Source organism: Ornithorhynchus anatinus, chromosome 4 (genome assembly GCF_004115215.2).
Source record: "Ornithorhynchus anatinus isolate Pmale09 chromosome 4, mOrnAna1.pri.v4, whole genome shotgun sequence".
Lineage (NCBI taxonomy): Eukaryota > Metazoa > Chordata > Mammalia > Monotremata > Ornithorhynchidae > Ornithorhynchus > Ornithorhynchus anatinus.
The window spans coordinates 1,411,241-1,426,619 of NC_041731.1; the positions used below are offsets into that span (position 1 = coordinate 1,411,241).

General features: G+C 42.2%; 1 protein-coding gene and 1 long non-coding RNA gene across 3 annotated transcripts in view; one reads left to right on the top strand and one right to left on the bottom strand.

Annotated features, from left to right (window-relative positions):
- KHDRBS3 (KH RNA binding domain containing, signal transduction associated 3) overlaps positions 1 to 15,379 on the bottom strand; it is a 117,342-nt gene that overhangs the window by 24,858 nt on the left and 77,105 nt on the right. For both annotated transcript variants that reach the window (XR_003758974.2, XM_029063840.2), the window contains exon 6: positions 8,440 to 8,632. Coding sequence is in view for 1 of the 2 variants with exons in the window: in XM_029063840.2 (XP_028919673.1) it covers positions 8,440 to 8,632 (193 nt within the window). In the remaining variant the exon portion in view is untranslated. The remainder of the gene's footprint in view (positions 1 to 8,439; positions 8,633 to 15,379) is intronic.
- Positions 1,031 to 11,851, top strand: LOC114811298. Its single transcript, XR_003758975.2, has 2 exons — positions 1,031 to 1,195; positions 11,476 to 11,851. It is a non-coding gene; the product is annotated as an uncharacterized LOC114811298 (long non-coding RNA).

Consider the following 15,379-nt stretch of genomic DNA (forward strand, 5'->3'; position numbering starts at 1 on the left):
ATGACAGCATGTCAGGTCAACATGCCCAAGTACTGTGGCAGGGGTCCTGGTTTCTATTTTCAACATGATCACTGATTTAGGCTTTTTACAGAAACAAAATCTTTACTAATGCTTAGAGACACCTATTCCTTGTCTCTGGAATAGGATACCCGGGTTTTAGCCCCGGTTCTGCCTGTTTGAAATCCAAACCGAAGAATTCCAGACGCAGAAAATACTATTCTTCATTTGCAACCCAGATCCTGCATTTTGAAGGCAATTTCACCTCCCATGGGCTGTGGCAGTGTCCCTAAATATAAGGGACAGACACCACATCATACTTTATTCTATCTTGTCACAGTGCAGTGAAGAACAACTTTTAAGACAGCACAGAATCATTAAAGTGAACAGATGAGAAATCTTAAGCCTAAGTAACAGTTAAGTGGTTCTTAAATGGAACAAGCAAATAAACAGAAACAATTAAAATAGATTCAGATTGGGGCAACTTCTCAAATGGCTAGACAATGTATATTGATCCTTATTTCCTTCTCTATCTGCTACATCTTCTAAAGTATATTTCAGTACATCTGTCTAGATTTTCATTCCTTGTGGACAGACAGCGTTTCTGAACCCTGTTTTCAAATTTCCACACCCCATGTCTACTTCAGCTATTCTACTTTTCCAATCACTTACTTCAGTGTTCTGCACCCAATAAGAACTCAAATATGATTGACTGATGCCATTTAATAAAGTGATAAAATAAGGATGAGGATTATTTCACAAGTTCTCCTTGAGCAAAATCTCCATTTTAAAAAGAACCAGACTTTTAAGATTTGTCCTAACAGGACAAGATTTACAAACATCACCCTTCCAGGGGCAACGCAATTCTATGGTTAGCAAATACACGTGATTTTATAGATGAAAGAAAGCCAAATCCCAGAAGCAGCAGGAGTTGAAGCCTGTTCCTGCCTTCCATGAAACACGGGGATGCCTGTTGCTAGGAGAGGAATGTTATGATGTAAATCTTTCTTCCAAGCTTTATGGGGCCATAGAAACCTGGACTCTAAACAATGGCAGATGTGCTATAAAGAAGAGCCCCAAGGTGAGGGTGTGAACCTGACTGCCCCTCAACATCCGGGCATGAGTAACGCTGCAGGAGATGGGCTCGCAGTGGGAATTCTGGCAGGCCCTGGAATTCAAACAGTTCGGAGTTGGTGAGGTACGGATTACCCAACCGCACTACGACCAGGGCTGGATTAACTCTAAATGAGGTTCAGGCCCTTAGGTTTTGTAGGGCCCTTAATACCTCTCTCCCAATTCCCTCACAAGATCACTTCCCACTCTTTCAACCCCAAGAAGCCACCAAATAAAGCCACAACACCATATGGCAGCTGCTACTGATTCCAAGATACTGAATGGTTTTTGGATCCACTTGGGATGTGTTTCTTAAGAAAGATCCTTTCCAGTAGTTCCCAATTTCTCTTCTGATCACTGTCCCAAGTTTTATGAATGTGGTAATTTGACAGAAAACAGGGTCAGATTCCCCTCATCTCTTTCTCTGGACTCCAGATAAAATGAGCTAGGAGCATAAATGTAAATTAAGCACTCTCACAGGGTTTCCTGATTTTGTTGGGATCACTGAGGCCAAACAAGAGATTAAAAGATAGAAAATGATTAAATCATCTAGTCCATCCTCTTGAAAGCAGAACACTATTCTCTAATGATTAAAGGTTTTACTTCAGCATATCAAAGGATTAAGAAGCAGGTTGTTTCAAAACAGTACATTTTAACAAAGCTTTCCCACTAAGCTATCAAGAAAAACCCTTGTCTGGATCAGTGATTCAACTGGATTAGGAGCAGTGTGACCTCGGGAAAAGAGAACAGTTCTAATCCCCGTTTTGCCACTTGCTTCTTGGGTGATCTCGGCCAAGTCAATTGATCAATCATATCTACTGAGTAATTACTGTGGGCAGAGCACTTGGAAGACTACAACGTAGTTGATAGACACTTTCCTTGCCCACAATGATCTTACTTCACTTGCCTGTGCTTCAATTTTCTCATCTGTAAAATGGCAATTAAATATTTCTCCCTCCCCCTTAGAATGGTAGGCCCAGGTGGAACAGGGACTGTGTCGGATCTGATTCTACTGCATCTATCCCAGCACTTAGCCTAGTGCTTGGCCCATAGCAAGTGCTTAACAAATATCACAATTAGATCATCATCATCATTATTATTGTTGGGTATTTAAGACTCAGGGGTCCCTGGACACCATTTCTAACCCAGGGAGGACCCCTGAGCCCAGCAGCCCAGGACTCTGGCAGGACACAGATTGATACTGCTCCAGCTCAGTCTCCTGACCTTGGGCTGCATGGGATGGGGATGGGGCACTGCCACAGGCCCTGCTTACTGAAACAGAGATAATGAGCTAAAGTGCTAATGGGATCAAAAATCATCCGAGAGACTCATTCAACTGCACATTTAACTGCACTCATTTCCAAAGTGTGGAGATTTTTTAATGGTTTTTGTTGAGCACAATGTGCCAAGCACTGTACTCTGATCATTATCATCAATGGTATTTAGTGAGAGCATATTATGAGCAGATCACTGTACTATGCACTTAGGAGAATACAACAGGATTGGAAAACACACTGCCTGCCCACAATGACCTTACAGTCTAGAGAGGAGATCGATATTAATATAATTAATGATATATAATTTAAAAATATGTACATTAGTTCTGAGGGGTTGAGGAAGGGGCAAATATCAAATACCTAAAGGTCACAGATCCAAGTGGCTAGGCACCGCAGGAGGAAGAGGGAGCCGGGGAAAGCAGACTTAATTAGGGAAGACCTCTTGGAGGAGATGTAACCTTAATAATGCTTTGAAGGTGGAGAGAGAAGTAGTTGGGCATATATGGAGGGGAGGGAATGCCAGGCCAACGGAACTAGGGGGAGGCTAGTACAAGCCATTTCCCACGTGGGGCTCATAGTCTTAATTCCTGCTTTACAGATGAGGTAACAGGCACAGAGAAGTTACGTGACTTGGCCGAGGTCACACAGCATCCAAGTGGAAGAACCAAGATTAGAACCCAGGTTCTCTGACTCCCAGGCCCCTGCTCTTTCCACCAGTCATGCTGCTTCTGAGATTGAAATAAAGTAAAAAATGTGAACTGTTGATAGTTGAACAATCATTTGCTGGCCTTCTTTGACTGCCAACATATGATGATCTAGCATGGTGCACCCAATTGGCTGCTGACAATTAAAAAAATATACCAAGAACCACTCCGTTTTACCAACTGGGGACCAAGTTTGCCTGCATAGCTAATGTGCCAATCTCTGAGTTCCTTGAAGACAGGAGCTGAATCTTGAACTTCTATTCAATTCTCCCTCACGCCCAATACAGGAACTTACTCAGAGTAGGGACTCAAGTCTTATAGACTGATTTCATATATTCATAATGAACTGCCAACTCTCAGCTTGATTTGTTTCCACACATATGCTGACCTGGCTATCACAGGAGAAATCTGAGGCAACAGATTTGATGTGGGACAGTTGGTTCAAAGGGCATTATATATGACCAAATATCTTTCCAGGCTCACCTTGAACAAGATCAAATTTCATCAGTGTTTTGGGCACAAAAATACTGCATATAATATATTGATATTCCGCCTTCCAGATAAGCATGTGTTTATATTTATGAAAAAATACCCAATTAGTGTGGTCTTTTATATTTAAACCTTTGCCTTCTGAATCATTTAAGTCAACTGGACCCAGGATTGGGTTTCTGAATCTTCAAATTTTCCTAACACTTGAAAAAAATAATTATTGGATGAGAGTTCAGCATTTAAGTGTATGGGAAAGTTATTGAGAGACTCTTACTGTTTAATCTCCCTTAATCTGGACCTCCTGTTTCCCTCTTCTCATAACTCTCAATCAACCTTTTTTGTCCCACTTAATCAATCAGTAGTATTTACCTAGCACCTATTCATTCAATCATTTATCAAGCACTTACTGTGTGCAGAGCACTGTACTGTTTGGGGAAAGGCCAATCCAATTAGAATATCCAATTCCTGCCCTCAAGGAGCTTGCAATCTAACAAGACCTGACCTGACTCATGCCACACCACCTGGAGTTGCTTCCAATGGGATGGCTGGAATACTGAGCCAACTGGAAAACACACTGGACCAGATGAGGGAATTGGATTAGCAATCCTGGCCTTCTGGAGCTAGAAAAGTTGACTCAGGAGCCAGGAATCTGAATAAATCCGAGTCAACCAGCCATGAGCCCAGCAGACTACCATGAACATTAGCAATACCTCCTAACTTTCCTAATAAACAGCAACGGTTGTCCTCTACTTTTGTTTTCAGGTTATAACTGTAGTCTTATGTGGCCAGAGTCCACTTGACTAGCCCAGGGCCTCACTCACTTGCTGGAAAAGTAGCAACATTTTCAGTTCCTTCCTTTGTGCCTTTTCCTCCAAATTAACCTCTTGCTGAATTTAGTTCAATTTTTCTTGTCACAAATTTTATGACATCAGGTAGACAGCTACAAAACATTTTAGCCCAGTTGAATCTTGATGGCATATAAGGTGAGATTTTACTGTATTAAAAATATCTCTGATTAAATAGAAAAATCAATCAACTTCTATTATTATAGCCAATGCCTCCTCTCTCCCCCACCCAACTTGTCAGCGATATGGTTAGTTTTATTGTTGCATCTTCTCTTTCCACCCAACTATTTTCTATGTCCCATCTGCCTACGTGCCTGGGTTAATGCTCACAAAGCATTCTGGATCATCAGAAAATAAATTCCCCACAAATACTCCAGGAGATTAGTTTATTTTGCCGACACACATTTTGTATATTTCCCTGAGGAGCCAGTCTAGGTTTAATACAATCTGTTCAATTTGGGAAGGAAAAACTACACTTGGGAACTATCTACTTCTTTTGGCCTCAGGCTACCACCAAAATTCAAACCCCCCATATTGTGTCTGGTAAAAATCTCAGTTCATGAAGGCTTCCAGTGTGATGAACTACCAGGAAAGGACATTTCTGTTCCTTTGGAGTTTGGTCTTGTCAAATGCATACGTGGGAAGGCAGGAAGAAGTGTGGAAGGGGGTAGCCTGCAGTTTATTTGCTCTTCACTTAGTTTTATCTTGCCATATCAGGGTGTTTGTCCCTTCTCTAGATTTCAAGCTCCTTGATGGCAGGGATCAGATTTAGTAACTCTATTGTACTTTCCCACATTCTGATTACTGCCAAAAGTAAGCGCTCGATAATTTCCGATTGATTCTTTCCCGTAAATCGCAAATAGCCGAAGTCCAGACACCTGCCACATGTTACCTCTGGAGGGTCTCAAACCCAGTGCTCAGTCCAGAGGGGAGGGCGAGGTTGGGCGAGGCCTTCACGATTGTGCAACCCTCCCAACTGTGTTGTCGGAGCTGGTGATGCACCCAACATATACAACCTTCCCAGAACATTCCATCCTAGAGCTAGAAACATTTAAACTGCAGTAGCCGAATCCACCTGGGAAGTGCCAATTTGTCTATCCTCCTTCAGGAAGACATTCCTGGCATCTGGCCATTGCCAGCGGCCCAGATGCTCAGTGATGCCGCATGGAGGTTGGGGCGAGAAAGTGCGCTGCTCCGGTTTTAGTGCCAGAGTGCAGAATGCCACTGGGGTGCCCTTCTGACATTCCTGGCGACACTGCATGTCTGCCTGTTTGCTCAATCGATCATATTTATTGAGCACTTACTGTATGCAGAGCACTCTACTAAGAGCTTGGGAGAATGCAATCTAAAAGACACATTCCCTGCCCAAAACTATCTTATAGTCAAAAGAGGGAGCTTACAGTCTACAGGGTCACAATGTCACAATTCAATGGGTGTTGGTTGGTCTTGGCAAGTTCTAAGCCAGCAACTGAGGCAGGAGAGTGTAAACTCACTGTAGGCAAGGAATGCACCAGTTTATTGTTATACTGTACTCTCCCAAGTGTTTAGTACAGTTCTCTACACACAGTAAGCACTTAATATGATTGAACTGTCACTGTTTTCAGGTTCCTTACAACATATATGGAAGTTAAAATGATACCTGTCGATTCCTCCCAAAAGCCAAAAGATCAGAAAAAAAATTGTCTGGGGGAATATACATTAGAGGCCATTCTGAATAGAGCAAGAAATCTGCACTTAGTAGGTGCTCAATATATATTGGCAACTGACAATTGCCACAAATTGCTCTTAATGAGAGGGGACTCACAATGATGACTTAGGCTCCCACAAAGTCACACACTTAAATTAAAAGCAACCCTTCTTCAGTCAGTCCGTGTTACTAAAATGGACAAAGACACAAAAATCAACCTCAGGTATTCATAATAACCACATGCCAAGAGAAACAGGGTATCTGTTTCAATTCTGTGGTCTTAGTTATATTAGAACAGACATCTTGACCAAGCCACCCCCAATCTCGCAATAGTACTTTGTAGATGGCCAGGTATCACTGCAAGTATTTTACCACACAGCCAAAACCAAAGCCCAGTGAGAGACACAGAAACTGGAGTTACTCATCCACATGCCCCTTTTTTCATTCTCTCTTTTCCTTTTATCTGCAAATTATTGTGCCTGTCTCCGCACTTGATTCTAAGTTTTTTTCAAGGCAGGGATCAGATCTACTAACTTACTGTAACAGTTGTGGTATTAAGCAATTTTTATATGTCAAGCACTCTACTAATCACTGGGGCAGCTACAAGATAATCAGGTTTCACAAGGGGCTTACGGTCTTAAGTAGAAGAGAGGAAAGGTACTGAATCCACATGGTGCAGATGAGGGAACTGACGCACAGGGAAGTTAAATGAGTTGCCCAAGGTCATAGAGCAGGCACGTGGCAGTGTCCGGATTTGAACCGGGGTCTTCTGACTCCCAGGCCCCTGCTCTTGCCACTAGGTCTTGCTATTACCCAAGTGCTTAGTACAGCGCTCTGCACTCAGTAAGCACTTCATAAATATTATAATAATAATAATAATGTTGGTATTTGTTAAGCGCTTACTACATGCCAAGCACTGGGGTAGATACAGGGCAATCACATTGTCCCACATGAGGCTCACAGTTAATCTCCATTTTACAGATGAGGTAACTGAGGCCCAGAGAAGTGAAGTGACTTGCCCACAGTCACACAGCTGACAAGTGGCAGAGCCGGGATTCGAACTCATGACCTCTGACTCCCAAGCCCGGGCTCTTTCCACTGAGCCACACTGCTTATCGCCACTACTATTACTGATTGAGTTAAACTAAACTCCTGATCGTCTTAGAAATTCTTCCAAATGTTACGGACATTAGTACTTCAAGTCTGCATCGGTCTTGGAGTAGTTGTGGTGAGCTATGAATTACACTCTCAAAGAAAACAACCAAAACAACATTAAGAGCTATTTTACAGAATGAGCACCACCTCACAGACCAATAAATCAAAGATGCCCAAATAGCAAATTGAGGTCAGCCTGTCCTCTAGCATTCTGGAACCCAGAGATTCATACTTACATAATTCCAAGAGATTTCCATTATAGGTTGTAGCGGGTCTTAATTTTATCCTACTGAATTACCGCATTTTCAGTGAGCCATATGCAGTAGTCTAATAGTTTCCGTTTTCTAGTGTGAGTGGTTCATTCAATACGATTTATTTTTCTGTGTTAAAATGAGGGAGCTATTTAAAGATATCAATTGGTTTCTGTTCTTGATAGCCTCTCCCCTATTATTTTCAGGCATATAAATTTCCTTCAAGCCTAAGTAAGCTTTTCAGCCGCATCAGGAGATGACTGAGCGGCACATGGAACCCTAAATGATTGGAATTATTTGAGGAATGGGGAGCTGTTGCATTCAATGCTCAGGGTGGCCAGAGAGGAAAATATCCAGGGCCCAGCCACCTCTGGGCACACCCGGCTCATACCTGTTCAACTGGCCTGAGGTGGACATTTTTTTTTTTTACGGTATTTGCTATTTGCTTACTATGTGCCAGGTACTCTACTAAGCGCAGGGGTACATACAGGATAATCGGGTTGGACACAGTTCCTGTCCTACATAGGACTTCCAGTTTTAACTCCCATTTTACAGATGATGGAACTAAGGCCCAGAAAATTTAAGTGACTTGCCCAAGGTCACACACAGCAGACAAATGGTGGAGCCAGGATTAGAACCCAGGATCTCTGGTTCTCAGTCCCATTCTCTTTCCACTAGGCCAGACTGCTTCTAGGACCGAGCACAAGCACAAATCTACAAACAGCAAACAGCATGACAAAATGAAACAGATGGCAAACAGCATCCAAATAAAAATAACAATAATACCAAAAATGGTATGTGCCAAGCACTGTACTAAGTACTGGCCTAAGTACGAGACAATCCGATCAGAAAGAGTCCTGAAGAAAAAAAACGTCACCAAGTAACCAGAACCTCTAAGATCTGACAACGTTCTACACTTACATATTCGCCGTAGGTTTCCGAGGCGGAGGGTGGGGGTGGAGGCCGGTAGCCGGCTGGCGGCGGAGCCCCTCTTGCTCTGGGGGTCAGGAGACCTCGGCCACGACTGACCGGACCTCTGTTGGGAGGCACTCCTCGGGGCGCCGGGCCCCCTCTTGGCACTCCTGCTGGACGTGATGTTGCCCCTCCCCGGCCCCTGCCAAGAAAAAGATCACAACTGAGGATTGGCTCCATCTTCCATCCGTCTTCCCTTTGTTTCCCAACTCAATACGTATTTTCTTTTTCCAGTAGGTCTGGAAAGATGGAAATGCATTCATACGGACTCAAAACAGAAGCCAGGTTGCTTGTACGCACAAGTAGTAATAGTAACAGTATTTATTGAGTGCTTTCTATGGGCAGAGCACTATACTAAGTACTGGGAAAGAGTACACAGATGGGAGTTAGTCGTGGTCCCTGGCCCTCAAGGGGCTCACAATCTGAAAATAAAAATCGGGGAGCAGTACTGGCAGCAACCTCAGCCAGGGGAATGAAACAGAACACTAAGGTTTGAAAGGGATCTGTAGAATTCATATATGATCGATTGTCAGCATTGCTACTGGCCTTCCAAATCCACTTGCCCAAAGAGGTTATAATTACTGGCTGCAACTAATCCATAAAATAGGAAGTCTCCGGGATGACTCCATACAGTTTTCCTGTATGGCAGTATATTTTGGGACCATCCCAAAGATTAAGAGAAAAGAAGAGATGGGATTCTTTCTTGGAAATCAGTGCACTTTGGAAATTTCATTCTTCCAATGTACGAACATTTGAAATATTGCCTTCTGGGCAGGATTGAAGGTATATGTTTTCCAGGTGAACTACTCAAAGAGTAGAGTCTATATGGCCTGATGCTATTACCCACATTTTCAAAAATCACTGCATCACTTCTCCTACCCTAACTTTCTACATATTTTGCCCAATATTAGCAGGCCATTGGCATGGACTGCTGTTTCCCATGCCAAGTTCACAGGAGATACCTAATGACCATTTAAGGATGATCATGAGAAACAGAATAATGGTAGGAAACCTAATGAACCTCAGACTGAATAAGTAATGTAAATACCACTGCTGATATACTGGGAAAAATTTTTTCAAATCTCTAATTTCTATTCTACATAAATGATCAACAATAGAAGGTTAGAAAATGACAAGGAAGAAAAATGTTAGTGGTAGTTACAGGATTATCTGAAAACTGCATACCAAATCACATGGATTGCATTATAGCTAAAACAGCGGTTAGAGTTTTTGGATTGTGTGACATTTTAAGTGTTGGCAGAAGTCACATTGAAAATTTAATTTATTGGATGGCATTCTTTCCATTGGAAAGGAGACAATTTGGCTCAGAAGGGAAAATAAAACATTTGTGTAATTAACCAGATTATATTGATCTGGTGGAAGGAGCCAGCCGTATGTGTCAGGAGACTTAGGTTCTGTTATTTGCCTGCCATGCGGCTTTGGGAAGTCACTTTAATTTAAAGCACTCAATCACCTTGCCCCCTTCTACCTCACCTCGCTGCTGTACTACAACCCAGCCTTCACACTTCGCTCCTCTAATGCCAGCCTACTCGGTGGTCTTCGAATTCATCTAGCTCACCATTGACTTGTTGCCTAAGTCCTCAATTTGGCTGGGACGTCCTCCCTCTTCATACCAGACAGACAATACTCTCCCCACATTCAAAGTCTTTTGAAGACACATCTCCTCCAGAAGGCCTAAGTCCTCATTTAGCCTTCTCCCACTCCAATCCGTGTCACCCCGATTTGCTCGCTTTATTCATCCTTCCCTCAACCCCACAGGACTTATGTACATATCCAAACCTTATTTCTACTGAAGTCTGTCTCCCCCTCTACATAGTGAGCTCGCTGTGGGCAGGAAATGTGTCTACCAACTCTGTTGTACTGTACTCTACCAAGAGCTTAGTTCAGTGCTCTGCACACATAATTCACTCAATAAATATAGCTGATTGATTTACTTCTCTGTGCCTCTACTTCCTCATCTGTAAAATGTGGATTAAATATCTGCTCCCCCCTTATTTAGACTCTGAGCCCCCGGTGGGATAGAGATTGTTCAATCTGCTTGTATTTTATAAACCCCAGTGCTTAGCACATAGTATGCTCTTAACTACCACAATTCTACTTATTATTATTAAAATGCTGACATTTTAATTCAGTTCTCCAATCACTGTATTTGAATGTCTGAATGGATGATTAGGGTCGGGAGGGAAGACTGACACAAGGCAATTACTCAAGGGCGGTGAGTGTCAAAATGGAAGTTCTTTTAAGCTGGGTATTATTCTTCTAAGGGGCTTCTATAGTGTTGCAGATATCCATAGAGTTTGGAATTATGAAAATTAAAATCCAAGCTGGACTTCACAGCCAGAATTAGTTCTCTTCTCCTAATTCCCTTCCTAAATGAAAGAAAATACTACTCTCTCGGCCGACCATAAAATGTTTCAGGAGATTTCATTATCATTAACTTATAAATACTAATGGAGAAGAACTCAATGTTCTATAGGACAAATAATCATTAACGCATTCTCTGATATGCTTGATGGCTTTGTTTTTCACACATCTGTGTCAGAAAAGGAAGATTCTATCAAATCTGGGTGATTAAATTATGTCCTTTCCATTTAACACAACAGAATCTTGGTCTATAAAGAAAACTGCCTCACTTTGGAAAAAGAATTGGTTTAAGATTTGACTGGCTATATTTTAAAAATTGTTTTTATTGATAAAACACATTTGAAAGGGGATTTGTCTTAATCCCTGAAATTAAGTGGGCTTTTTTTCCCTCTGAATACTGTAATTGAATATATTATCAGAGGAGTCAGAGTATATTGATACATACATTTTCAATCTGATTATTAGAAATATTGTATTAATGAATATTAAATGTTCCACCTTGATGCAGAAATACAATTATATAGTTTAATATTTTAAGGAAAAAGAATCACCATGATCAGTTTAACGTTATTTCAAATTCAAATTTACTCTCTACTACAGGTTGTTTTCAAATGACGTGTTCAATTCCGGGAGTAGAGAGAATCTCCAGGGGTCCCCCCCATTCCATGGCCTGAAATGGGAAGAACGATAACTGGGGAAGAAACACTCCAGATTGAGTGAGCACTGAGGCCTCCCTAACCCAAGAATCTCATTTCTCAAGGTGGCCCGAGGGAGACAAGGAAAAATGTAGTTGAACAACTCCCTGGGTATCCTTCCCCGGGTTGAAGCTTGCCTAACTCAGCCTCTGTCAAATGAAACAAATAGCCAGAAGGAGGTTCTTGCCCCTTTATTTTCTTCAGGGAGAAGCGAAGGAATCTTTCTGGAATCCAAGGTGAATGATAAAACTTCGCCGAATAAAGCCTGAAGAAGAGTACTAGCAAGATGATTGACTAATTAGTTGAAAAGACTTGACACTTATGATGGAAAGGATCCAGGGTTTATACTGTCATCCTCAATCTCTCTGAAACTTGGACATGAAAGCTTGCTGACTTAGAGAAACAGATTACTTAAAATGACAACATTCCAATGGCAAAAACTAAAATCCGCTGCCATTGTGATTATCTTCTATCCACCCCAGCACTTAGTACAGTATCTGGCACCTGGTAAGCATTTAATAACATTATTATTTACCGAGGCCATGTCATTCTGCACAGATCTCCCCTCTTCTCTATACATCCAGTGGTTACCCATCCATCTGTTTACCAAGCAGAAACTACTGACCACTGATTTCGTGGTCCTCAAACAGATCTCTTCCTGAACTTATCTACTCATCTCCAACCCAATTCACGCTCTTTACTCCATTCAAGCCAACTTTGCTCCCTCCCATCCTCTGCCTGGGACTCTCTCCCTCTTCAAATTCACCAGGCAACATATCTTCCCATCTTCGAAGTTCTTTTGAAATTCTACCCCCTCCAGGAGTCTTTCCCTGATTCATATGCCAGGTCATATCCTCCCAACTCCAGACTATGAGTCCCACGTGGGGTAGGGACTCTGTCCAAACTGATTAGCTTGTATCTGCCCCAGAGTTTAAAACAGTGTTTTACACGTAGTAGGTGCTTAACAAATACCACCGAGGAATCACCCTGTTCATATCGATTTACATACTCTGCTCTGATCTTCCACCTACCCAGCTTTCCATTTTCTTCTTCCTTCTGATTGTAGTGCATTTTCTGTTGGTCTCCCCCACTGGACTTTAAGTGCCTTGAGGGCAGAGATCCTGTCTTATAACTTTAACTCTTCCAAGTCCTTAGCACAGTGTGCTATTCATAGTAAGTGCTCAATCAATATGAATGATTGAGTGCCGGCTGTGGACAGCACACTGTGCCGGGTACTTGGGGAACTAACAATAGAAGTCAATGACACCTTCATCTATCTCAAAAAACAAAACAAAACAAAGAAACAACTTTTAACCTACTCTGTCAGAATTATATTTATGGTCCCTGAGGCAAAGACCCAAACTGTAGACTTAAAATGCATCAAGTCCCTCACAAGCTTGTCAAACCTGGACTAGAAAGTAGCCTACTTTCCCTTGACAAAAAGAAAGTCAAAGTAGCAGCTGAACAATTCTGAAGGATGAAGTCTTCAACTCATCCCTCAAGTGAGAGAGAAGTAGGCTAAGCTCGAAAATGACATTACCAAGAGTGGGATCTTGCCCTGGGTGTGTCCTCTTCAGAACCAACAGCCTTCTCAGAACTAACAGATCACTTCCAGAATGTCGGGGGAAAAAGGCACTGGCCTTGCTGTTTTCAGAAAACCATGAAGCCTCTAGCTACAGAGCCTGGTATCCTTTTCAAATCTAACTTGGATTATCACATTTTTCCCAACCTCTTAGAAACTGTGCCCTTATACTCACCCTTCCCCCGAGGATCGGTCTCACGTGGACCACTGACTGCATCTCTTAATAGCCTGATTCTGCAATATATGCAGATCAGACACAGTCCCAGTCTGTACCTAATCCCCATTTTAAGGAGGAGGAAACTGAGGCACAGAGAGGTTAAGTGATTTGTCCAGGTTCACTCAGCAGGCAATTGGCAGAGCTGGGATTAGAACCTAGGTCTTCTGAATTCCCGCCCCCAACTCTTAACACTAGGTCATGCTGTTATGGTATTTATTAAACACTTACTATGTACTAAGCACTGTGCTTAGAGCTGGGATAGATACAAACAAATCAAATTAAGCCCATCCCATGAACTAAATGGGTTTTCATATAGTAGCAATAGTATTTATTAAGCACTTACAACTTCTCGAGACCTTAGTTTCCTCTCCTGTAAAATGGGGATTAAATACCTCTTGGGCTGCAGCCCCGTGTGGAACAGGGACTGTGTCTGACCTAATTGTATTTGCCCCAGCACCTGGTCCACAGCTTGTGGACTAGCTCAGAGCAGAGCAGTTCTAGTATACCAGAACTGATAGACATGTTCCCTACCTACGAATTGCTTACAGGCTAGAGAGGGAGACAGGCATTAGAATAAATTGTGGATATTCACATAACTTTAGGGATCAGGTCTTCTACCTCTATAGTAATAATGTTGGTATTTGTTAAGCGCTTACTAGGTGCTGAGCACTGTTCTAAGCAGAACAGAACAGAACAGAACGAGAAGCAGCGTGGCTCAGTGGAAAGAGCACGGGCTTTGGAGTCAGAGGTCATGGGTTTGAATCCCGGCTCGGCCACTTGTCAGCTGTGTGACTTTGGGCAAGTCATGTAACTTCTCAGTGCCTCAGTTACCTCATCTGTAAAATGGGGATTAAGACTGTGAGCCCCACGTGGGACAACTTGATTCCCCTGTGTCTACCCCAGCGCTTAGAACAGTGCTCGGCACATAGTAAGCGCTTAACAAATACCAACATTATTATTATTATTATTAAGCGCTGGGGTAGACACAGGGGAATCAGGTTGTCCCATGTGGGGCTCACAGTCTTAATCCCCATTTTACAGATGAGGTAACTGAGGCACCGAGAAGTTAAGTGACTTGCCCAAAGTCACAGAGCTGACGAGTGGCCGAGCCTGGATTCGAACCCATGACCTACTATCCTAAATTCTCAGTATCTTACTCTACTCACAGCAGCGCTCAATACATACATACCACTGAGTGACTGATCCACATGGGATCAAGGTGCATCTACAAATTTTAAGCAAAAAGCTACATAGCTTTCAAATGCTCAAAGAAACCTTTCTGGACTTAGTGGAAGGGAATAGCAATTTCCTGCTGTTCCCATTCTTCCCGAGCACACGGCCCCTAAGACTCCCTTTTCACTCACTGACACTTCTTTTTGAATTTACCAAGTTTATATTTTCATTTAATTTATATATTCACTTAATGTTTGCTTAGTTGTTTATACATCTGTCAAATGCCAGCCCATTCCTCCGCTGCCTGGGAAAATGTAAGCTTCTGGGGCCAATATGTGCTACTGTCACTTGATTTTTGTAGTCTTAATTAGCTGGACACAGTAGAGATTTTCAGTGCTGAGCATGCCAAAAAGGCAAAGCACCCTTATAGGGTAAGCAAAGAAGGAAACAAAATAAGCCAAATATAGAGAATCCACTTCACCACCAAAACTGTGAAAATATTTGAAAAATGACAGATGGAAAATAGGTTCTATGTCAATAAAGACGGACTATTTGTTCATCTTCCAGAACAACGCATTGTCTCAAGGTATTGTTTTCAAAAGCACCTTCCTTTTAAATACTTCAGTTTAGGAACCCTAGGACCTGGAGTTTTGACTTCATTTTCTGACATGACATGTATGTTAGAAATCCCCTTCCATCAAAATGGCATATTTGGCTCAAGGAAAACCACTTGCCTTTTTACAATAGCAACAGGGGTTTGTTCTATTTCCTACAATTTCTCACGGAAAGATTTTTACACTGCACTTTTAATCCCCACTACAGAACTCCTAGGGCTCA